The following is a 26,640-nucleotide window of genomic DNA, read 5'->3' on the forward strand; positions in this document are numbered from 1 at the left end:
ACAACCATCACTTCCGGGCTCATTCGAACCAGGACATCCACCATCTTCTCATCATATATAGGACTTCTTCTGTATGATACCAATGTTATTTATTTTGAACATTGATTTTATTTACGAAAATTTATAACTTTATCATTGGTTTGGTACGGAAGCCATAAAGAGACCTATAAACAATAAACTAATCCATGATCTAGGATCTCGGATCCCGAATCCGTTATCTTGGTTTAATAATCTGTAATCTCGGTTTCCTAACACGTGATATAGTTTTCCCAATCTGTGATCTCGATTTCCCAATCTGTGATCAGAAATAATAACTGTCTTTAATCAATCATTAGTTAGTAGAGTGTTTTTTATATCCATGTAGTGCCAATCAATAATAAGCCACTAACCCTTACTATTCTTTTCATTGTTTTCTAATATCATAGTTTAAAAAAACATTTTCTAATCTTATAAAATCCTTGTTTTTTTCATATATTGTTTAAGATAAAAAGTGCCAATCTTAAATGTATGAAAAAAATATATAGAATTTTCCCAGCCCAATTTCCAATGGCTTGTATACCATAAACAAGGACACGTATATTTCATTTTCTGCCTTTTTAGTTCCGTTATTTATATAGTATCAAATTATAACAATCTTTTCAAACGCTTGTTTTTTTAAACAGATGGCAGCGAACATCCTAAATACAATCTGCATAGAGGTTTTCCTGTTTGGATTGTTTTACACTTGTCATTTTTTGGCCCTTTATAGCTTGCTGTTCGGTGCGAGCCAAGGCTCCGTTTTGAAGGCCGTACTTTGACCTATAATGGTTTACTTTTTACACATTGTGACTTGGATGGAGAGTTGTCTTATTGGCACTCACACCACATCTTCTTATTCCTACCATAAGTCGAAAATAAACACAATGGAAAAAAGAAAAAGACAAAAAACAAACAGTTCACAAAGCACATCATAGATAAAATAAAGACTGAGTAACACAAACCCAACCAAAAACCGGGGGTGATATCAGGTGCTCTTGAAAGGTAAGCAGATCCTGTTTCACATTGTAGCACCCAACGTGACGAGATCTACAAATACGACAACATCGACGAAATTGTCTTCTTGTAGGAGTTATTGCCTCAAAAGACGATATTATTACCTATTTTGTTTTGTCTTTTGCCAAACATATTATAGAAAGATAGAAACTGTAAACAGCAAAAATAATCAGCATAAAAGAGAATCCGGTTATGAATTGCACCCAAATCTTTAATGTTGGCGAGCGGCCATTGTTGAAAATGCACATAGATCCAGGTAAGCGACTCGTGCTCAATAGTTTCTGTTTCTACCTATGAGCAGTGACTATCTGAAAAATTTTAGGACGCTCTAGTTGTTAATTTGTACATTTAACAAACATTCGTCTGTCAAATTTGAAGGAACAAGGATCCTGTATTGGGGAACAATGTATTATAATGTGACGGTGTGTGCTTTTTTTCCTGGATTAGATACGTAACTGACAACCCAGCAGGAGGAAAATACATATTTCAACCAAGTTGAAAATAACAGTAAAACTATTTATTATTAAATGCACCATGGACACACATAAATATTTATATATAATGTAGTATTTTCTTGGCAGGAGGAATGCCATGTTAAACTGTAAACTATATCTTTGTACACCATACCAGTCCAATGAAAATAAATATGTAAATGAGAGAGTTTGTTTTACTTTAAGCTGGGATGTAAAAAATGTTCATTCCACGACATAAGCGCACCCCTTAGAATAACCTCATCTGGATCATGATCACTTGCTACAAGTATTGTATGTTCAGGATATTGTCGTTTCAAAGCGTCAACAAAAACCTGTTCAATAAAGTCCCCAGCAAGAAATAGAACACCAATGCCAGCAACCGATTCCTTTGCTAAAATATGATCAATAACTTGAAGTCTGCATTGAATGAAGTTGTCATAATAGGTCCAGAATAGTTCATATTTTATTTTCATTTCATCTCCTTCAAAATCAACATCTTTTTGTAAATGAGATTCCATGTGTGCTTCAGGTAAAGTACTAAAGTCTTCTAAAACGTCAAACCATACACGTGGAATACACATTTTGATATCTGTTTTCGGTTGAACGCATTTCATTTCCTTTTCGACATTGTAAAATAATGTCATGTACTCCAGTGGATGATTTTTTTGACAATGCTTTGTAACTTTTTTACCAAATAAATCGGAAATAAATTTTAAAACCGCTTGAGTAACACCTTCATATTGACTGAATACAGTAGTCTTCATCGTATAAGTATCATCTTCAACATTCATTATTGTTGAGTTAATTGCGTTATCTATAATAAAAGTAATAACACTTACCGATTAGTATGTAATAACAATAATATAAAATTAATTTAAAATTTGTTGTAATAGATATTGGGATCAAATTTGAAAGGAAGATTTACAATTCTTAAATACAAAATCTCCCATAAGGTACAATCTCCCCCCTAAAAAAAAACGAAACGGTTTGGAAGAATGTTTGAAAGCTTCTAGAATGAAAGGGATCAGGTTATGTTTTGTCTCCACTTTAAAGTCCAAAATAATAAAGAAAATATCCATATGTTGGCTTTCACAATTATTTAAACATATATTGTTGTCTCATGTATCATTTGACTTCCTAAGGAGTTGATTCACTAACCAAGAAATTTGGCCCTAATGATGTTTTTTTAAATGCGATAAGGTTGTAAAAACTTGAAGAATACGTATGTTAAAATGTCCAATTGTTTCAGGAAAAGAAGATTTTCACCAATTGCGTCATAAGTGATGTATTTGTGACGTCATCCATGTAGGTGACTTTCATTTAAACCAGATTTTTGCATAATTTGGCAAAATTTATTTCAGTTTTTTGCAAAATTAACTGTGGCGCCACCACTCACCCACAAATATTTTACCTAAATTATTCTTTATATACCATATTCTTTACTTTTGAATAAAAATTTTAATGAGCGAGGGGTGGCGCAATATATGAAAACACTAAATAAGGTGATAAAGGTGACAATTTCAAGAACAAATAACCTAAAATGAATTTGTTTTTCTATTACAGGCTTATATATTTATAATATATGAAGCAGACATACAACATTATTTTTCTTTTTTTATACTTCAAATATAATCCATTGACCAATACATACACAACTGCTAGTAGTCTGTTGTTATTTATGTGTTATTGTCATTTTGTTTATTTTCGTTTGTTTCCTATTCTGACATCGTACTCGGACTTCTCTTACACTGAGTTTTACTGTATGTACTGTTGTGCGTTTGTTTTTTCTACATTGGCTAGAGGTATAGGGGGAGGATTGAGATCTCAAAAAACATGTTTAACCCCGACGCATTTTTGCGCCTGTCACAAGTCAGGAGCCTCTGGCCCTTGTAAGTCTTGTATCTTTTTTAATTTTAGTTTCCTGTGTATAATTTGGAGTTTAGTATGACGTCCATTATCACTGAACTAGTATACATATTTGTTTAGGGGCCAGCTGAAGGACGCCTTCGGGTGCGGGAGTTTCTCCCTGCATTGAAGACCCATTGGTGGCCTTCGGCTGTTGTCTGCTCTATGGTCGGGTTGTTGTCTCTTTGACACATTCCCCATTTCCATTCTCAATTTTACATAAGATTTACCCAAACAACTGAAGTTTAAAAAAAAACCCTTTACAGGGCTGTTAATTTGTGTCACTGGCTGTACTCTTTTTTCATTTCTTTTCTTGTATAATTGTCTTTCAGATCGTTTCAAAAAAGGATTTTTGCCAACATTGACATAAAGGTAATCTGTATCATGAAATACTAAAAAAAATATAGAACTCTTGCAAAATATTAATCCTAGTTAATGTATATATAGTGAGTTTATCTTTACGAAAAGTATAGCAAACCTAGTATTCACATCTTTCACAGTGATCAGTTTCGTTTATAACTTCATATTTATATAATAAGTTGAGATCGCATGCAACTTCAAATTGCAAAAAAAAAGTTGAATATGTGACATTAACAACGAGACCTTTCGTTGGACAGCGCAAGTGCGAAGGGAAAACCGTGCAATTATGTAAATAAACGTGCACTAGAAGGTAAATAGTAATAACTGATTCGTAAAGAACAAATTTGATACAACAAATCATTTAACAACTGCAGATGACGATGGATATGTTCAAATTGTTGTAACTACTATCTTGTCCCATTTCCCTCGAATATGACCTACTGAATTAGACATATCACAGGGTTTGTACTAACATGAGCAACACGACGGGTGCCAAAAGTGGAGCAGGATCTGCTTACCCTTCCGGAGCACCTGAGATCACCCCAGTTTTTAGTGGGGTTCGTGTTGCCCAGTCTGTGGTTTTCTATGTTGTGTTTGTGTACTGTTGTTTATCTGTTTGTCTTGTTTCTTTTTTAGCCATGGCGTTTTCAGTTTTATTTTACACTTATGAGTTTGAATGTCCCTTTCGTATCTATTGCCTCTCCTGATTAACAAATGGGAGCGCATTGAAAATATAAAATTAACCCATATATCATGGCTCTATCAATTCACTTATTTATCACGTGCACCACGTGCACTTTTTTAATTGTTTATCAGTATTACGATCTTGTAAACTTCGGCAACAAACTCGAAGGTTAATAAACTTGCGATCAACATCACTGAATAAAATATAATTTGTCGATAATACGATTTAGATTCGTAATAAATATTAAAAAAAACTTGCATACAGGACTTAGTTAAGTTTATATGCATGCATTGGTTCAATAAATTCGATAACATAAGAATTACAAGAAACACGTTTCGTATGACTTTAAGTTAAAATGGATAATGTTTGTTTATAGCACGAAGTTTCGGACAACATATTGATTCTGACTATTTCTGAAGTGACCATAAATATATCAATGTTTGAAGAATACTAATAATAATTAAAAAGCAATAGACTATTTTCATATTACCGACTTTTGACTCCGGATTATATAATTTGTCGACTGGTTACCTTGGACATCATGGTACTTGGTCAAGTAAGAGCAACCAAAATATTTAAAATCAAACATATAATCGGTTTAATTTGAGGGGAAAGTTTACTGTTTTCCGATGATTTTGTAGTGAAAAAAAATGTTAAGCAGGTAATTTTCCCCCAAAATTGTACCGATTGAAAGCTTGGTTTTACTTCTTTAGCTTGCTCTTACCTGACTTGGTACCATGATGTCCAAGGTAACCAGTCGACAAATTATATAATCCGTAGTCAAAAGTCGGTAATATGAAAATAGTCTATTGTTCAGAGGACAATGGAAAGTTTTTCCACCCTTTTGATAACTTTTGGAACTGATTTCATTAAATAAGGGAGATAACAGGAACTTCCAGTGTCATATGATACGTTTGCCGTAATCTATCATATGAAACCATGAGTGACATTTTAAAATCGGAAGTAGAAATTTATCTCCATTCTTTTAAGCTATAAGTATGTAGAAAATTTTTTACTTTCGATTTTGAAATGTCACTCATTGTTTCATATGATAGATTACGGCAAACGTATTCCAAAAACATAAGGTTCTAAATACGTTTATATTAAATAAGTGAAAACCTTATCAAGTTTAAAAGACATAAAAATAAGAATACTTTATCATGTATGCATATGAAGTTATAAGAAAGATCAAAATCTAGAACGTAAAGTTTACCTTTGACCTCAAATAAAAAAAAACATAGGTCTCTACCACTTACAGTTTAAGTGTTACAAATACATTTATGTCAAACACAGTGTACACACAGGCACCTCACACAAATGAGAATAAGTAAATTAATAAATCATAAATTAGCTATTTAGCAGGGTCTTATAGAAAAATTGACAAAGATAGAAGAATTTGTCAATTTTGCTCTTTAAATTCAATTGAAGACGAAATCTTATTTCTTATGGAATATCCATCATTCGAACAACAACGACAAATTATGTTAAATTCTGCTTTTAGAATTATGTAATAATTCCAAAAACTAAAAACAGAAAACAGATTTATTTGGTTTCTTTCTATTTAATATGAAATATACAACAATGTGGCTTTAATTTGTTATGCATGTATACAATAAAGAAAACAACTGCTATAGTTAAATCCATATTATCATACACATTATCATTATTGTTTCTTTACTTATGTCTATCTACAATCATTATATGTAGCATGCCCTTTATGAGCCGAAAATTGGTTTAATGAAGTTTTCGTATTCGTACAGTGATATGAATTTCTTTTTTTGAGACTCCGAAACGCTTCGCTCAAAAATATCGATACCTTCAGGATGTAAAAATCAGTTTGGCAAAATACATTTGTTGGTATCTTTCAAGGTTACAAAGGAGTAGTTTGCAAAGACAAATAGATTTCAAGGAGATAACACTAACAAGAAACAGTGTTCGCTTAAGCGGAAGCAGTTTGAAATCATACATCAAATATCTAAGCGACATCTAGCAGAACAACAAAACAGCGACTGACGAAATAGGCGGTGACAAAAAATTAATCAGAACGAAATCAAATGGTATTTTCATATTTTGTAGAAAGATCCATTTATGAGTAGCTTACGGTTCAACTAATAAGTTTTAGGTCTATATCCATTGAATATACAAATAGAATCAAATACGCTTTAATCAAAGTCGGCCACATTGGTAACACTACGTACAGGATACAACATAACCTCGCATTGAGCTTTGATTTTGAACCGACATAAGGTATTTAGAAAAACAATCAATTTTATACAAAGGATGCAACACATACGTATACAATTTAGATTTTGGTATTTTTTGTGATATTTTGTCTTAAACCTATCTGATGAGATAGCATCAACAGATCATGAAACGTTCTTTATGCTATCAGAAAGTAACATTCTCAAGACCATTTTCTCACCCGATTCTATAAAATTAATCTTCATTTTCATATTACACGTATATTAAGAGTATTATAAATGTATACCTCCTACGTGTAAAACAATACACCTGTAGCTCGCAGGTAGCATTGTCGAAGACTCGTTGGCATTTATTGAATAATACTTTAATACAGCTTCAGGTTCCTCTAAAAGCATGAATTTGTCCCTCGATAATCCGACCTGAAGAATACAATATTCATCTTATTGCAGGACAACCAACTTTTCAGAAAATACAGTTTTTGACATTGAATTTCCTTATTTATTTAAATGCTTCATAGCTATTTGTCCAAAACATGTAACATGTGTTCTTTGTAAAATTGATCAAGGAAATCTAAAGGAAAACTGTGTTTAACGCTACTTCCAGCGAGATTGTCTATATTGGAAAAAGGATGGCAATGTCTACGGACCTTTAATAGAATTTTGTATACATGTATCTATTAAACAGCAACCCACATTTCTTATATTATAACTCTAGGATAGGGTTTGGCCTATACTATCGCTCTAGGATTTTATAACTACAAGTACAATTGTATGTCAAATATTTAAAACGTTTTATTTGGTAATTTATTAACTGGTTTATACCACGAGTTTATAAATGTGTTAATCCCGTGTTTGTTTACGATTGAAACAAATATCTACTGGATGCAATACATTAAGTTTCATCTACGTCATATGCAGGTTCTAGAATATTTATCAAACAATTGCGATAAAGAGTGACCAGTCTGCTTTTACAACTAGATGCTAATCATTGGCTGTAGTCCGACTTAAAAAGTACCAGACTATCTATACTTTATATATATATATATATATGATAAAGTCTTGTTCACTATAATTAGGTCTGGACAGACCTGGCTGTGTAACAAAAAAAGTTATCGATAGTAGTCAATATTTCATGTGTCCTGGTACAAGTTTTAAGTAAATTATCTATATCGTTAGTTGCATGCTACAAGAATCAAAGCTAAGTCTCAGATGTCCAATTTCAATCGGACTTTACAGTTAGTTTCAGAGTAAAATATAAACATATAAACTAGGGTAGTGTTATAGACCAACCATTGATATACTAGTAGGTGTAATGAACAGACGGATAAAATGTAACTATCCTGACCTACCTACAGTGGTCGTATCAAGGAGGAAAACACATTTATAGCCTGACTTTTTGAAACCTGGATTTCATGTTAATAGCAGTGAAATAATCAAAAACTTAACATTGAATTATTCAGAAAAAGGTGTTAATCAATACAAGTTTAACCACAGTAGTCTCGTTCTGTGGTTAATATGGTTATGAGCAAACGGTCTGTTGAAAAGTATGACTGAAATGCAAATTTACATACCAATTTTTAATACATCCATTAGTTTTTAATGTTTTATGCACACCGCTTAATTAGAAAAGGCAGAATTTCTTACGTGTTTATTATGAAAAACCTTAACTTCTGTAGCTTAATGCATACGGGCCCTGGTATAAAACGCATGTCAGTGCATGGTTTAAGGTTGAAGTGAACCTTTTGCTTTAAATTGCTGTGTTTACACCTCAACAAATATTCTGAGTACAGACAAACCTGTGCATCTGGAAAAAGTTTAGGTATAGCATGAACGAGATAGATAAAATTAAAATGCCATTTATGTTTCAGAAAATGTAAAACTCAACTGCAATGCCCTTTTCTCGTTCCTACAGAAGGTGCCAAAATAAACAATGTTTGGAAAGAAGACTGAGAACTTTCCCATGAGTAATAATTGAAGTGAACTGTATTGATTGACAATAGACACAAGAAGAACGATAGCTCATATGACAATATTAGGTTGTTAAACTGTGTCACTGAGTAGACCACATCAAGTGAAACCCAGTTGTGTTCCAATTTTATCATCCGTTGCAGGGACGAAAAAAAGTGCAAAACAAAATCAGCTAAGTTTTCAATTTTTCAAAACATATGCTTTAAAGTGCCTCCCCATGCTTTAAAGTGCCTCCCCGTGCTTCAGGTTTATGCTCTTATAACATACTAGATTATAGAGTGTGTGTCCGAGCGAGAACTTCTCTATGTTCATTACTTTAGGAATATTTATCAAAAAGTAGTATTTCAACTTTCAGACCCATTCTTCTATTTAGTCAGACGTCAGTCGCTACCCTGATATACCCTATCTTTTGTTTTATTTTTCGGGTAATTTATGACGGATAGCGTTTGACGTCTTTAGCCGAACAGTTTTATCATATTCACATAATTCAATTTATTGTGTGCTGGTTCATATTCTGGACGTCAGTCTTTGCTCCTTTCTAATAAAATCCACATAATAAAAAACAAATATGAAGCTTAGAAATGGAAAAATATTAAATACTTAACTCGTTCAAAGGGTATCTACACGTCTCAATCTTTAAAATCGCTTATCTAAAAATACTACCATCGCTAACATTTTAAACAATAAAAATCGGTTACCCTTCTATCGATAAGTGTCATGCCAAAATATGACTTACATGTCCCCGTCTTTCCACCAACAATACGGTAAGGTCTACGTTTAATGGTCGCACATTTTCTTTAAATTTTGAAACTGATATAACTTGAAAAACAAACAGTATTATTTATTTATTCACATGAAACAAACCGGGATGTGGTATTCAGTACGTAGGTGAAACTAGATGATATTTATCTAAACGCACGCAAGAACACCTGTATCGTTTTAAAAGACCCAATAAATTCAAAAGTATCATTTTCCAACATCTTAAAAAGCACAATCATCCTATTAAATATTTAACAGTTCAACCTTTACAAGTAGTAAATAAGCAGCCTGGTGAATCTCATTCAAAGTTTGTACGATCACGGAAAATAATTGAATTAAATTGGATTAAAAAATTACAGACAGTCTACCCTCTCGGTCTTAATGATAATGTCATGGGAATTGGTAATATATCAAGAACCGATTCTGTTAACATTTTGGATATAGTTTCTAAAACTGTTCGTAAAAACCGTTCTCATGGGCGTAGAAAAAAATCGCAATCAAAGAAAATTCCGGACTAACCATACAAATATTTCGGACCTAATTTCTATTTCAAAAAACAACGGCAGACATTATCTATTAACCAAGCTCTGTTCTTTACCTATAAATAAATTAAATAAATTTTTAGAGGATTGCAACACAATTTCATATTGCAGTCCTAAGTATGAAATCGTTCAAATTATAATGGCATATTGTTATTCTAAACTGTTTCCCAAAATTGATCGCCCTGAAGATCATAAAAAACATTTTATCAAAATAAAGTATGTCAATAAAGGTTTTGATTTTGTTAATATTGCCGGTATTTTTAACGACCATTCTGTTAAAGAACAAATTTCTGGATATTTTGATAATACTGAACTCCCTCTTATTTGTTATATTTACAAGAAATCTACCCGGAAATTTGTGTTTAATTATAGCCAAGTCTGTAAAGATGTAAATATCAGTGAAAATACACCTACGTTATGTAATTGTAGTAATTCCGAATACACTTATGGCCCCATTTCCCATGTTATAACAGGAGACCTTAACATCGTTCGCGACCGAGAGTTAAAATCATTCCTCAGTAAAGGACCTAAATATCGCCCCCCGTCAATTATTAATTGGAATGAGTGTCGTAATATCATCCACGACTCACTTCGTGCTTACTGTTTGAAATGGATAAAACGGGAAAAAGCTGACAAAAAATCTTTGGACTCTTTTTTTCAATTCAGTAATGAAGATAGTTGATATACGTATACAACATTTTAAAGAACATTTTACTCTTAACAACAACCATAAAAATCCTATTTCTCGTATCAAACATAAACTAAAAGAACTAGCCAAGGAATTTGTTTTTGTCCCGGTTGATAAAGCTGCTAATAATATCATTATAGTTTGAGGTAAATTTTACATTGAGGTTCTGCAAAAGGAAATCACGAATTCACCAACATTCCAACTGACTTCATTTTCAGAAAACGATATCTGTAACAAACATAAACTATTAGCTACTTCTTTACAAGCAGAACCAAATACAATGAAAGTCCCAACTATGTACTGGCTTCCGAAGCTACACAAATCACCTTACAAATATAGATTTATTTCGTCTTCAAGTCGTTGTTCCGCTACTAAATTGTCTATTCTACTTACTAGTACACTTGGTACAATCAAAAACCTGATAATAAATTGTTCAAATAAGGCCTTTGAAAATAGTGGAATTAATTACTTTTGGAGTGTCAAAAACTCATTGGAAGTACTTAATAAATTACATGCATATATTGGTGATTTTGAATCTGTTCAAAGTTTTGATTTTTCTACCCTATATACCACTTTGCCTCATATTCTTATTAAGAAAACATTCACACACCTAATTAAATGGGCATTTAAAAAGTCGGAATGCGAATACATATGTTCAAACTCTTTTAGGTCATTTTTTAGTAGCAACAAACAAAAGAACTATGTCAATTGGACATGCTTTGATACTATATCTGCCCTTGAATTTTTACTTGATAACATTTTTGTTCGCTTTGGAGATTCCGTATATCTTCAAATTATCAGAATTCAAATGGGGACTAACTGTGCACCACTTATTGCGGACCTGTTTTTGTATTGTTATGAGTTATAATTTATGACTAAAATCAGCAAAGACCCATCGAAACAACATCTGATACAAAAATTTAACAATACTTTTAGATATTTGGATGATATATTGGCTCTCAATAATGACGACTTCAGTATGTATACTAAAGAAATTTATCCTGTTGAACTTACTTTAAATAAAGCTAATACTAACAATGACCACTGTCCTTTCCTCGATCTTGATATCTATATCATTAACGGGAAGCTTAATATAAAAATTTATGATGAAAGAGATGATTTTTCATTTCCTATCGTTAATTATCCATTTTTAGATGGTGACGTTCCCTTGTCACCATTTTATGGTGTTTATATATCTCAACTTGTACGATTCGCTCGTGTATGTAACAACGTATTAGATTTTAGCGAGAGAAATTTATGTACTACTGAAAAATTATTACACCAGGGTTTTCGATATCATAAACTAGTCAAAACATTTACTAAATTTTATCATCGGTACAAGGACATCATTCGTAAATATAACTCAACATGCAGACATCTTATACGTTCGGGTATTTCACATCCAATCTTTTATGGTAATATTCTTTACAAAGCACAAAAATGGCAGTATTCACCTCAAAACCTAACAAAACCTTTAAACAGACTTATTAAGAAGGGATATAGTTACGATACTGTTGTCAGGTCATTAAAGATTGCATATTTTGGCTTTAATATTGATTCACTTATAGGGTCTTTGCATCGGAATTAAACACATTTATTCTAAAACCAGTTGTTGGCATGACACGGGTTATGTTCTTCTCATATATTTTATGACGGTATAATACTAAACCCCTAACAGGAGGGATTGTGCCTGATATTCATATGATGAAGACATAATCTTTCAATCAGTTTAATTGAGGTCTGGAGCTGGCATGTCAGTAACTGCTAGTAGTCTGTTGTTATTTATGTATTATTGTCATTTTGTTTTTTTTCTTTTGTTTCCTATTCTGACATCGGACTCGGACTTCTCTTATACTGAGTTTTAATGTGCGTACTGTTGTGCGTTTGTTTTTACTACATTGGCTAGAGGTATAGGGGGAGGGTTGAGATCTCAAAAAACATGTTTAACCCAGCCGCATTTTTGCGCCTGTCCCAAGTCAGGAGCCTCTGGCCTTTGTTAGTCTTGTATCATTTTTAATTTTAGTTTCCTGTGTATAATTTTGAGTTTAGTATGAGGTCCATTATCACTGAACTAGTATACATATTTGTTTAGGGGCCAGCTGAAGGACGCCTCCGGATGCGGGAGTTTCTCGCTGCATTGAAGACCCATTGGTGGCCTTCGGCTGTTGTCTGCTCTATGATCGGGTCGTTGTCTCTTTGACACATTCCCCATTTCCATTCTCAATTTTATTTAAAACTTTTCCATTAAAAGATCGTCAAAAGGACACCAATACGTCAGATGGGAATGTTATCATCAAAGAACATACCATTTCAGCTGCTTTAGACATAATTTGCTTGCTTTTGTCACTTCATATAGCTGGTACAGTAAATACCCATTGAATATCAGTATTTGATTCACCATTGAATATTTCTTTTAAAAGTTTATGTTTCATGTTCTTGATAAAAGAAGTGATAATATCAACAGCCTTCATCCTGCTTTTCTTCTGCACATCCCATATCGCTATATCCTCCCAATCCATTTCCTTGATATAAGTCAAAATGTAAAACAAAATAGGTATGATGCACTTAATTTTCACAACTCAAGCAAATGACGAAGGAATATTTTCATACTTTGATGCAATTTGATATTTAACCAAATTCCCGTTAACTGTTAGAATGTTTACATCATTGATATAACTTATTGCTGGTACATGTACGATTTAAAGGTAAATTGACTCTAAAATATATTAAGATATTTTTTTAAATCTCAAAATTAACTTTTTCATGAGTTATACAGCCATGCAATTTCAGAATTTAAGAAATATTGTTTAATTATGCAAATTCTTGACTACGAGTAAATGATGTGAACACGCTCTAATATAATATGAAGCACAAAAAAATAAATAATACCTTTTAAATTTAGTGCGTTCGATGCACTTTTCGTTTACAAAATGTATCATGTGTACCTTAATCAGGAAAACAACCGTCGCACAAAAAGATATTTAACAATAAGTTTATTTTTTGTTTATCTTTTACCTAGCAAAACAATAAGTTTTGGGCCACACTCCGCGTGTTCTATGTTTATCTAGACAAAATGATTTTGCAATAAATATAAATTCAGGAGTTGTGGTATGATAACAAAAAAATGGAACTATCAACCAGACCCACGAGACGTCATTGTAAGCCCTTTAAAGCTTGCTGTTCGGTGTGAGCTAATGCTCCGTGTTGAAAGCCGTACTTTGACCTATAATTGTTTACTTTTTACACATTGTGACTTGGATGGAGAGTTGGACAACACCGAACAGCAACTATAAAGGGCCCCAAAATGACTAGTGTAAAACAATTCAGACGGGAAAACCAACGGTCTAATCTACATAAAAACGTTAAAGAGCAACTCCTATGACCCACACTAACAAACGACAACCACTGAACAACAGGCTCCTGACTTCAGACAGGCGCATACAAATGCAGCGGGTTTAAACGTTTTAACAGGCGTCAACCTTCACCCTAACATGAGACATTAGTGTAACATTACATAATGTTTTATGTGGAATCATTCTTTCACAATAAAGCCTTATAAAGGGATATAATTTTAGTCAACGTCGTCACACATTTTAGTAATGAACATAAACGTCCATTGAGATACGACCTTGAGACTACAATGCAACCACGCACATACTTTAACAAGTTTCAAACCGCTAAAAATCCAGGCTCACGAAAGATGCCATGTGTATTGCCATATGTACTATGCCACATGTTTAGTGAAAATTCGCAACAATATCATAGATATACAAATAAGGAGATTTGGTATGATTGACAATGAGACAACTATCCACAATAGTTCAAATATAAGCTATTATATGCAACTGTACGGCCTTCAACAATGAGGAAAAACCCATACCGTATAGTCGGCTATGAGAAGCCTCGACACAACAAATGTGAAACAATTCAAACGGGATAACCAATGGCATAATTTAAAACAAACAATTTACGAAAAACAAATATGACAGACATTAACCAACGACAATTACGAATTAACAGGTGCCTGACTTGGGACAGGCACATAACGAATGTGGCGGGGTTAAACATGTTTGTAAACGCTCAACCCTCATCTAATATGGAACAGTGGTGTAGCAAAACAACAAAAGAATAAACTGTAAATCAGTAGCAATTGCTCTTACTGAAAAGATTGGTACGCGACACAATAACAACTAACATAAAAACAATAGACACTAAGCACCGAAATAAGAAGTACATGCAGTTACTTAAAGCTAGTTCAAAGCCAATTGCAACTAATAAATAAATTATTTTCTCCCAGACGAAAGTTTCAGTTAGTACACATCCAAATGATTTAGTGTGAAGACGTCATAAACATTCTGAGAATCGCATGACATTGTGCAAGGCATGAAAATAAGTAAACAATATCGAGAGGATGTAGGATATATACAGTGTTCTATTAGCTGTTCATATTAGACAATATATATTTAGTTATGTATTAATTTTTCAAATCAAAATCAATGTTAGTACCAATAAAAACAATATTTTTAAAAATGTGACTACTGTGTAATTAATAGTATCAATAATTTTAATTGACTAACCTGTTCCTTGCATAATGTTAGCATAAAGTTTTTGTAATATGGCCTTTCATCAAGATTATCTTGATTTCGTCCACAATGCCTCCATTCTGCATCGTCACCGATGCTATCAGCGGTTTTATTTGGTCTGAATAAAATTGCCGTAGATGTTTTATTACTGACTCTGCTTTGCTCTTTTGACTTCCATTTTAGAAGAAACATAAGCTTTTCTTGGTGGGAATCCCAAAGGCAAACGGCAATTCCAGAACATGTCAAGCCAATTTCTAAAGCAACAATTACGTCATTTTTGCCCTATAAATATCAAACAGGATTTTTGTCTATATATTTTTTACAAAACAAAAACAACAATCAAACATAAAAATTACACATAGCACGAAATTTATTGCATATTATAAGATTTTGATGCTGTATTTGTACCTTACAGTGGATCAACATTCATTTTAGCTGTTTTAAACTCCTTGAACTAAATTTACTTTTGACAGAATTTACCTATTTTGTTCTTTCATTGCCTTATGCATTGTGTTTGTATTGTAGTGTTTAGTCAGACATTGTATAAGCCTGGTTTCTTTGATTTGATCTTAGTTGTTTATCCAAATGTGTCCTAGCTCAGTAAAGCAACGGTGTTTATGCTGGTGAATCCAGAAAAGACAATCGGATGCATAAACTTTAGATTTTTTTACCTTCATTTTTTAAAAGTCAATACTAATGCTGGTGGAATATTTAGTCCCCGAGTGTATCGTACGCTCATAAGTAGATCCGCGGTATTGACATAATTTATAACTTACTTTTTTTTAAATTGCACGTTTGGTGAATTAAAAAAATATTCAGAAACTCTCAAAGACAAAGTTGACCTTAGATTAATTTTATACGCACAAATATTAAAAAAAAATACGATAAAATTGTTTTATTAGATCTTGATAGAGATACCTATGTAGACGGTGATCCTAATTCTGTATAGAATGCAAGGGTAAATGTTTTCATTTCAAAAAGATGACTAATTCCAGACTCATTTTTGTCGTATTATACATGACAATAAAACAATAACGGGTTGCATGACGTCATCTGCTTTCTCTTTATCTGCTTCCAGTAGTTGGAGTTTACACGTTGTCTTCACACCAAAAGATGTTTATTTTCCACATTGTATTACCGGCTGTCGGGGTGGCAGATGTAATTGACGATAAATATAAAAAATCTACTGTACACGATTGTATTGGCAGATCCAAAAAGACAAACAAAACTTTGCTATACCCTTAAGCAAATAACTATTTGAATAGCAACCGGGAACGACGTTACACCTATTTTTTGATTTTATGATATCTAGACTATGCGATACAAACGGGTTAATAAAACTCTGAAAAGTACATATGAAGATCATGTGGTTAACGCATTACGATTTCACATGATCGTAATTAATACGTATGACACTCGTTATTACTGGCCTACCTGTTAACATCATGCATTATACATATTTCAAACGAGACACCAACGCAAATATATGCAATACAGTTGGAATCAGTTATTTTCTCTCATTAGAACTCATAGAATAATGACTCAAGAAATTTATAAAATATTGTCTTCATTTACTAGCACAGGGTTGATACTACACTGCTGGTGGATTCTCAATCCCCGAGGGTTTCATCAATTGAGTAGTCACTAACATGTTTTTTAACAAATTTTTATTTTATTCTCAATTGATAAATTCAGAAATTATTGAGAAATAAGGTTTCAACTCCATCAGGTCCCTTTTTTGTCATATACCTCTTATCATATTAAGGTTTTATACACCCTTTAAAATGTTGGGTATTGGCGTTCCTGATAGAGGTAAATCCAGACAAAAAACGTTTCGGGCGAACGAAATTAATATAAAGTTGCTATTTTTAAACAGTTCTACCCTAAAACAGCACCATTTGACCTTAACTCTTATCCGCAACTATATTTAGGCTCAATTTACTATTCCAAGAGGCTAAAAAACAAACTTCCATTATGGATACAAATTCTTCCAAGGATAATAAAACATGTTATATTTTTAATGTAGAATTTGCTATCAAGAGTTTGGAAGCCATCAGTATAGGCAATATTTATGCAATATCTGATATGCGTCGTGCATGAGTGGCGTATTAATGAATAGACCCTGTTATGATGATGAGTTTCCAAACTGTTGTGTCGATGATGGCACTGCTTTTGAATGTTTCCTACCCAGGAGTATCACCAGGTAAGTAGTAAGTACTTCATTTTTGACATGAAAGCTCCTTAATATTGTTATATGCGGTTAGTTTACTAATTCAAAACAACAATGTATATTTTTTTCCTTGGATTTGACAAATTTTTTTAATTATGGGCTTTTTAAGCGCTCTTAACTCTAAGCATTGATTTTGCTTTATAAATGTTTTGATTAGATTATAACTTGTGTCTCCCTGGGAGAAAAAATGCGCGTTTGAATTATTGAATTATTATCCGCGCGAATGTGTTTAAGGGGCTTTTACATTATAAATTAAGATACCAAGCATTAGTACAATCAACTAAAAACACATGTGTATGTTACCTTTGAATGAATTAACGGTTCGCTGAGTCTGTTCCTCAGTAGCAGTAGCGCTACCTGTTGTTAAAAGAGAACACATAAGTAACTACAGCAAAGAAACGTGAATAATTGATTATCAATTTTAAAAGAAGGATATCATATTGCGTTCAATTATATCATTTGCAATCGATAATGGCATTTCGGTGTGTCAACTCTAACTACATACTATCATTTAATCATATTATACAAAGACACTTTTACAAATAGAAATTAAATATAATTCTAAAAAACAGGATCTCAAAGTTTGTTCGTAGTATAATGATCGAAAAACGATCGAATAGTGGGCGACTGGTCACATTAAAGTCAGCATGGTATAAATGTAGAAAAGCAATGAATCGTGTATACATGTAGCTGTTAGCATCTGTTGTACTTTCATGATGATTAGTCATGTTTGGTGAAAGTAAAACGTAAGCTTTATTTAGGTGGCTTTATGCACTTAACAAAAACAAAGTCTTACCGTAATTTACAACTGCAATCACTGCTCCAACATTTAGCTTTCTTACCTCTTTCTTATTGATGTATTTCTTTCTTTTTTCCTTGAATGCACCTGTTGTACCTTTTATAGCATTTAAAATGGAAATATCAAAAATACGAAAATTGAGCATTTTGGGAATGATCAATGTACGATAACTTTATAGCTTATATATAACTACAAGATATGATATATTATTTGAACTACAATAAAGGTTACATCAAATATTTCAGGTGTATATTTAATCTTTTTTTAAATCAACGACCACAGCAAAGAACCTTTATGTATGCGGACTGTATAGACAGGAAACATACATGCTTCCCCCTTTTTTCTGAATTTACATTGGAGTTTGGTAATATTCTTATACTTTTTATGCAATCTAAATCACTTAATTTAAAAACTGTCGTGGTATATCAATTCATGAAACCGTCAATGCTAGTTCTTTTGATTTTTCAGTATATCTGTTCCCGTTTCCTAATAAAAATTGATTATGCTATAGAATAGTTCTTTTGTTGTTTGCTTTCATAATCATAACAATATATCTCTTCGGCTGTCAGCAATAGCCACGCCACATACTAATACTACCATGTTGTTGTGAAAAATGTTAATAACCATTATGTCAAATGATGCGTCAAATATTACGTTTTTGTGTATTTTATCGCTTTGAAGCTAAGTTTGAATAGGCCAAAATATGTCAATGTAGCAACTATTTATATTGATCACTTGTATATATTCACAATGACATCATATTATTTCACATCTAATAACATCCATTATTAAGAAGAAACACAAAAGATAGCAAGTATTCTACTTTACCTTGGTCAAGTGTTTTTTCTTGATTTACTAGATACACGTTATCGTTTGATTCTCCAAAAATCACTTCTGTTTTATCTTTTGCTGAGGAAAATGAGACATTTGTGCACTCAACAATGATTGGGAATTCAGCAAAAACTGATGAAAAAATATACAGTTTTAAATTACTAATTTTGCATTATAGACACACGTCCACTCTGTGTTTTTGTTAGGTGTATTTCTATTTGTAGCCATCTGATGAATTAAGCCTTTTTCAACTGATTTTTTTAGTTTGTACTGTTACACCACTGTCACAGGTTGGGTTGGGGTTGTCGCCTTCAAACTAGTTTAACCAAGCTACATTATGTATTATTATTAAGTCAGAAGCCTGCCGTTCATTGGTTGTCGTTTGTTGCTGTGTATCAGTTTTCTCGTTTAAAATGTTTTACATTTGTCATTTCGGGGCCTTTTATAACTGACTATGCTGCATGGGTTTAACTCATTGTTGAAAGTCATACGGTGTTCTATAGTTGATAATTCCTGTCTCATTTTGTCTCTCGTGATGAAAGTAGTCTCATTAGCATTTATACCACATCTTCTTATTTTTAAATTATGATATAAAGGATGTTGATGGAAGAATAAGAATTGAAACAGCTCACAACAATAGACATTACATGTCATTCCCTTTTATCAATTAGAGCAGAGATTTTTTTCAATTTTAATAACCTTTTTTTCCACAGTTTAATTGATATTCAGAATTTTCTTAAACGTTCATTCCACACTGAAATCCAATATATTTTTCATATTATATATTATATAATCATAAAAATAAGAAGATGTGGTATGATTGCCAATGAGACAACTCTCCACCAGATACAAAATGACATAGAGTTAACAACTATAGGTTACCGTACGGCCTTCAACAATGAGCAATACTCATACCACATAGTCAGCTAAAAAGACCCCGAAATGACAAATGTAAAACAATTCAAACGAGAAAACTATTTGTATATCATCAGTCCACTAAATTTCCTTTTAAAAGAGGGACGAAACATACCAGAGGGACAATCAAACTCATAAGGCGAAAATAAACTGACAACGCCATGGCTGAATTGGTGTCAAAGCTGTAAACATTTCAATAATTCTAAAACTATTCCACCGTGTTCTAAGATATCATGACCAATACATGAACATATTTAAAAATCTATTTACACATAATTCAAAAGTAAAACTATAAGTACTTTCTAGACTAATAAATAACAAAATAACGATATCAATGAATCATTATTTTAAATTTTTTCTCATTTAAAAAAAAAATGCATTTCCTTATTAAGAATTTTTTTAAAACATGCATTGCAATCCTATCACTTCGTCGTGTTTTGTAACAATTACACATAGTTCTTTTTAAGTGTCTAATCATTTTTTTGATAAACTTTCTGGGAAAATATATTTTTGAATCCTATAAGTTTTGAATTTTATATAACTAAACCAGTCAGTGTCTTCCTCCTTATTTGTAAAATGTCTGATACTCAAACAAGGTATGACATATGTCATTATTCTTGAAATCTATAACAAATCAATGTAGATGGCTTCGATAAAAGAAAATTAGAAAAACGTGTGGCTTATTTAAAAGTGTTTACCACATTTTTGAGGTTATTTCGAAAAGACAGAACAAATATTACAGTAATTCCTTTTAATTAATTATAAATTCCATTTGTAAAAGAGAGGCGAAAGATACCAGAGGGACATTCAAAATCATAAGTCGAAAATAAACTGACAACGTCATGGCTAAAAAAAGAAAAAGACCAACAGACAAACAATAATACACAAAACACAACATAGAACACTAAAGAATGAGCAATACGGAACCCATCAGAAACTGGGAGTGATCTCAGGTGCTCCAGAAGGGTAAGTAGATCCTGCTCAATATGTGACACCCGTCGTGTTGCTTATGTTAGTACAAACCCGGTTATAAGTCTTTATTCGGTAGGTCAGTTTCGTGAAAAGAGGACAGGATTGAAGTAACGACATTAGAAACATATCCGTTATCATCTGTGAAACGGATATTCCATTACGGTCAACCAACTCGTGATGGCGTTCGTATAAATTGGCGACTGTCATCTGTCGTCGTTATTGTCGTACGTTATACTTTTACTTATACAAAAATATTCTCTTTAAAGAAATACGTTAAATTTAATTAAACTTGAATGACGATTTTACCGACTGACTTTGTGTTTATGTGTGCGTGAACTACAATAGATGGAGAGAAACTGTTAAAAGTTGGAAATTTTCAGCTGGAGATGAATAAAATCAGTCAAAGTGCCTGAAATCGTCACTCTGCTCCTTATATGATTAACTGTCCTTTAAGAATGATATTGCATTTTTTGCGTTTCATCTTGAAACGATTTGAAAAAATCGACATTGCATTAAATCAATTGTATGCAAATTTAACAGGTGAGCAATATAGGCTCCGTGGTGAAGCACTGAGTCTTTTTTTTGAATATCAATCTAATATATTTATAGCAATATCTATGTTACTGTACAAAATGCAAGTCTCTACTTACCCAGAATACAAAGTATGGCAATGACAGAAACCAAGACTGAAAGTGTAATATAAAATTGATAAACGTTTATATATGTTGAAATAAACAAATATTTTGAAGAGTGAATACATTGCAATCACTGAATTTTTCATACTATGTTTGTCACATTTGTCAAGTATTATTGAAGCTTGAATCCTTTTTGTTTTGTGTTGTTTTCTGTTAACATTAAACACTTGGTTTGGTTTGGATAAACAGCGGATATGTTTACTGCTAGATTTAATTGTTTGAGATGCAGTTAAAGTATTAACCTATAGTTTGCATTGTAGTGCACCATGTGCGTGATGAGCAATACTAGTATACAAAAATGAACACCTCAATTTGCGATGTCACAGAAATTATTATAAAACAACATATAATTATTTTCACGAGTTTTCGTTTCAGATGGCTTCAATTTCTTCACCCAATTTTTTTTCTTTCAAATCCACGAATTAAAGAACCCACGAACATGCAACTTTTGCTCAAACCACGAAAATGAATAATCACGAATAAAAGTACTTTCACAGTATACAAATGACCACGCTCTTTAGCATGACATTTGAATACATAATAATTTAACGAAACACACGAAATAATCTTCAATGTGTTTACCTTCAACAATGCATATACTATGCATTACATGACCATCTATATGTCATCGTAGTAGCAAAATATTATTTTCAAAGTCTTTAACAAATTATAAATACGTAACACAATTCATATAAAAAAATAAACACAAAATAAGCAACGTAAAAGCTGTAAAAATTCCCAAAAAAGGAACGAAAAAAATATAAACGACTTACCTATTATTAGAAATATAAACAACGGTATGGTCGAGGTGTTTGCCACTTGCGTGCTGTTAGAATCCTTTACGGCTGCAGATAAGAAAACAAACCCCAATATAAATAACACAGCATATTTTGTTGTTATTTGGAATATCGAACAACATAAAGCAAACAGCCGCAAATAAAAAAAATAATATCATGGAATCTCACATGACAATAATTTTAGCAATGCATTATTTAAATGCATTTATTTTAAGCAGCAAACATTTTTAAAGCTTTTAACCAATGTTCTCTCCTGTAAATCATTTCCGTCAAGAGCTTCTAAGAACCTTTACTAAATTAATGAAAAGAGATAATTTTTACATCAAGTCGTGATATTAATGATTCATGCCTGTTTTTTTCTTTTTTTTATAGAAGAACTGTATTAAATGTATAAAGTATACCTCGAAGGAACATCGTGCCATTTGTCTATTCAAACGCATCTTTCAAACGTTACAAATACGTTGTCAAGGAAAAAAATCGAGGATCATTAAATTGTCAGTTACGGTGAACTTTTTGTTTAAATTTAATTGTTAAATTTAATTAAACATCGAATAAAAATACAACTATAAATAACGCACGACTGATGTTCAGAGATATATTTTATTCCCTCCTCCTTTATATTTATCTTATCGAATGGTCATTGTGTAGTAATCGTTCGTTAACTGTTTTTCTGGCTAGAGTTATTAACATTATGCATTACGCTGAATAACCAAATTAAGAATGGTAATTTTCATCTGTTAAGCATTAGAACAAAGATTTAGTCTAGTAAAGGAAAATTTACCTCAGATTCGTGTTTTACGTTCATATTATTCTAATTATTAGACTTCCAAACCATTTGTTCTGAATTATCCTTAATTTTGAACTGAATGATGTTTTTATAAAAGTCGGAGCTCCAAAACTTTTGAACGGAAGGTCAAAAGAATTTAAAAAAAACCCATCTTTTTCCATCAAACAGAAATAACATAATTTCAAATACCTTCGACATCCGTTGTTATATAGGTGGTATAAATTGTGTCTCTGTGAATAAAACATTATCAGATTACATATAGTAGAAGGCGTGAAAATGAATCTGAACTATTTTGCTGAATTTATATATAATGTACTATTCATACCTAATGATCTGTTGTTGTTTTCGTTAGTATTTCTGATCCACGAAATTAAATGTTCACATTATGCAAATTATCTGTTGACTAACATGATGTATTTGATTATTTTATAAATAACCCCCGTTTTTGGTGGGGTTCGTGTTGCTCAGTCTTTAGTTTTAATTGTACGGTGTGTTTTGTATACTGTTGTTTGTCGTTGGTCTTCTTTAATTGCCATGGTGTCAGTTTATTTTCGGCTTATGAGTTTGAATGTCCTATAGTATCGTTCGTCTCCCTTTCATATATCAAACTAAGATGAAAAACGCTACACCGTAAACTACAAAACACGGGTTGAGTTCTACCTATAATTATTTATCTTAAAATACTTACAAAACAGGTGATACATCTTGACATGAAGAGATTTCATGAATTGAAGGCTTACACTGATAATCTGCAGTAGATACATATTGAAAATAAAAGAAACTTGTCATATATAAGTTATGAAGCTGGTAAAATAACCTTAAGGAAAAGGACTGTATGATTTCCTCATATTATTTTTCATGTACATTTTGTAAGTGGGCATTGTTTAAGAGTTGCATGAAGAAATAAATCTGGTGCCAATGAAATCGTTACCAAATGTTTAACATCATACGAATTTCGTGATTAAAAAAAAAATAGATTATATTAAATTATTTTCCTTTTAGTATAGATGCATTTTTTTAATTCTGAAACATAACTGAGCGACCAAACCATTGCATCAAATATCACATAAATATTGTTACGGCAACACACGGCTTGAGTAATATACATATATATATTTATATATATAGAATGCGTATAAAATTGTGTATCAGAAGAAGAATGCATTCCGATTATGATGACGAATTTCAAATATAATATTGATAATGGAACCAAATAATGATGACAGCACTAGTTTATTTATTGTATTATAGTTGTGGATAACTTTAAGAGAGCATTCAATAAAAATCCACAAAATCAACATCTTAATCAATCATGCAACTAAATTCAGTTAAAACACGATTATTATTTCTGATCAAATTAAAGATGTTGGTATTGTGTACAATGTAGCGGTAAACATGATTACACGTTTGTAATATTGTTTTAGAAACACTTTAGTTTTTAGCGAACTGAGTACAGTAAAAGAAGATTGATACCTATCTGCGAGTAAAATTACACACTCAAAAGTTCATCTCTACGTGGCGATTCTAGTATTCCTATTGTCTGTATCCAATTTCTCATTAGCAGTTTACCTTTTGTCCAAGCGTATGACATTTATGTGTCTCATATGTTCAATTGATACGTTATGCGCGTGCATGTTAATTCATCTCGGACTTCATTAACATGAATTGTTCTATCACATAGACTGCACGAGAAGAATTATACAAAACGACTTAAATCTACATTGCATACGAATTTACGCCATTCAAAATTAAATATGTGATGAATCTTGTTATCTCCTGAAAACTCATGCTTTTGCGTTCGTAGATATTTAACCAGCAGAAAGTATGATATATACTTTTCATGATCGTCCCCTATTCCCTGTTGTTTCATATCTGACTGAGTCATCAGTCACATTGTAGGTACATGTAATGCATATATGGCAAGAGACAGTAATCGGTATAACAACATACGTGTTATAGAGATATGTCAAGTATTTAGCAACATATCGTGAAAAATAACCATTCGTTGGTACATCATCGGTATTTTCATAAATGGATTAAATTGAACACATTTAAAGCCGACAGCATTATTATTATTGACCTGTGGATAAAAACGTGTTTAAGGACTATGCCAAGTAAGGTTTCTTAGTTATTTGAGAGGAAGATACGACTAGAGCATACAATTGCCTGCATTTCCGTTAACTTTGAACTTACATATACTCATTTTTGATAAATAAAACATAAAAACAATTACAGAAATCATTAAGGTTACTAGACAGCAAAACAAACCCCAACAACAAGTGTTGTTGTCTTGCTGACGTATTACCTTTCTATCATTTTATAAAATATTATTCTATTTATATGTATATAAACACTATCCTTCTTTCTGAAATGTAAGCCTTACCTGATGTAAGAGTATGATTTAAAGGACATGACTTTTTATAACAGGTGCAGTCCTCATTGGATGGTGTACAGTAACAATGACGATTTGGGTCGCTAAGAAAGGCAAATCCTCGTGTATGATCGCAACGACAAACACTGTCACCAGAAGGTGAACCGATATCAGACATAATCTGTCCAATTTCATTACAAGGAGATTTCAAAAACACACACCGACTGAGCTGATGTGACCAAAATTTAAATGGTTGATACCGCCATAATTCACATTTAGTGTTCTTTCTGAAAACTCCAATTACATACTTCTGTCCTAAAAAAAAATGTTAAACTATTGATAACAACTTTGATTTGTTATTATTCTAAAAAATGAGTGTTGTCTAATTGACATAAACCATCAGCTTTTTTCTATATTGTTTTTTATAGAATTGATATATCATTTTATATAATCATGTATCTGAGTTTATCCCGTTCAAATACTAGTTTTTTTTTAGCTAAGTTGGTTTAACACTAGAAGGGTTTTGTTTACTTCACCGGATAGTATACTTACTCTACAAAATCAAATATTTTGAAAAAAAAATGAGAAATAATTAATACAAAATGTTCAGGCGTATAAATCCCTGTAACTCCTTTTTGTCGAATAAAAAGTGAATATAAATATTAACATTAGAATAGTTTATGTATCAATATTATTATTCTTATCAATGAGTAGTCGTTAGATTATGATAGCTGTATTTAGCGAAACCTTTTTGGAACTTTGGGCCCTTTATTCACTTAACTTTCGTGCGTTATTTGAACTTTTAACTATTTATTTTATTCGAGCGTCACTGATGATGTTTTTGTCTGGCGTACAAAATAAATTATCAGTCTGGTATTCTTTATGAGTTAATTTTAAAACTTTCAGTTTGTTTTCTACAAAATAAGTTGTAAAACATACTATGATGATATATTTCATTGTGTATATTATAAGCTTATGCAATATTGTTACATAAACATTTTGACCTTTGAGGTAGATAGGGTGTCTTCCTTCATCTTGGATTTTGAA

The 26,640-nt window shown here is 32.0% G+C and overlaps 1 protein-coding gene across 2 annotated transcripts; it reads right to left on the bottom strand.

Annotated features, from left to right (window-relative positions):
• Positions 1-1,534: 1,534 nt before the first annotated feature.
• On the bottom strand, positions 1,535-25,903 carry LOC127714830 (uncharacterized). 2 transcript variants are annotated; one of them, XR_007987957.1, is made up of 12 exons: positions 25,606-25,903; positions 23,911-23,971; positions 23,412-23,452; positions 22,412-22,483; positions 21,594-21,629; positions 19,054-19,188; positions 18,269-18,321; positions 17,730-17,783; positions 15,191-15,478; positions 12,920-13,135; positions 6,944-7,076; positions 1,535-2,319 (listed from the first exon to the last, which is right to left on the bottom strand). XR_007987957.1 is itself a non-coding variant. In XM_052220862.1 (11 exons), exons 1-10 carry the CDS (start codon positions 25,769-25,771, stop codon positions 12,962-12,964), a joined length of 1,080 nt encoding a protein of 359 aa, XP_052076822.1. In that variant the 5' UTR covers positions 25,772-25,903; the 3' UTR covers positions 1,535-2,319; positions 12,920-12,961. The 2 variants fall into 2 exon arrangements, 1 of the variants encoding a protein (XP_052076822.1); XM_052220862.1 differs by lacking the exon at positions 6,944-7,076.
• Between the last annotated feature and the right edge of the window lie 737 nt (positions 25,904-26,640).

Source organism: Mytilus californianus, unplaced genomic scaffold, assembly GCF_021869535.1.
Source record: "Mytilus californianus isolate M0D057914Y unplaced genomic scaffold, xbMytCali1.0.p SCAF_9, whole genome shotgun sequence".
Classification (NCBI taxonomy): Eukaryota; Metazoa; Mollusca; class Bivalvia; order Mytilida; family Mytilidae; genus Mytilus; species Mytilus californianus.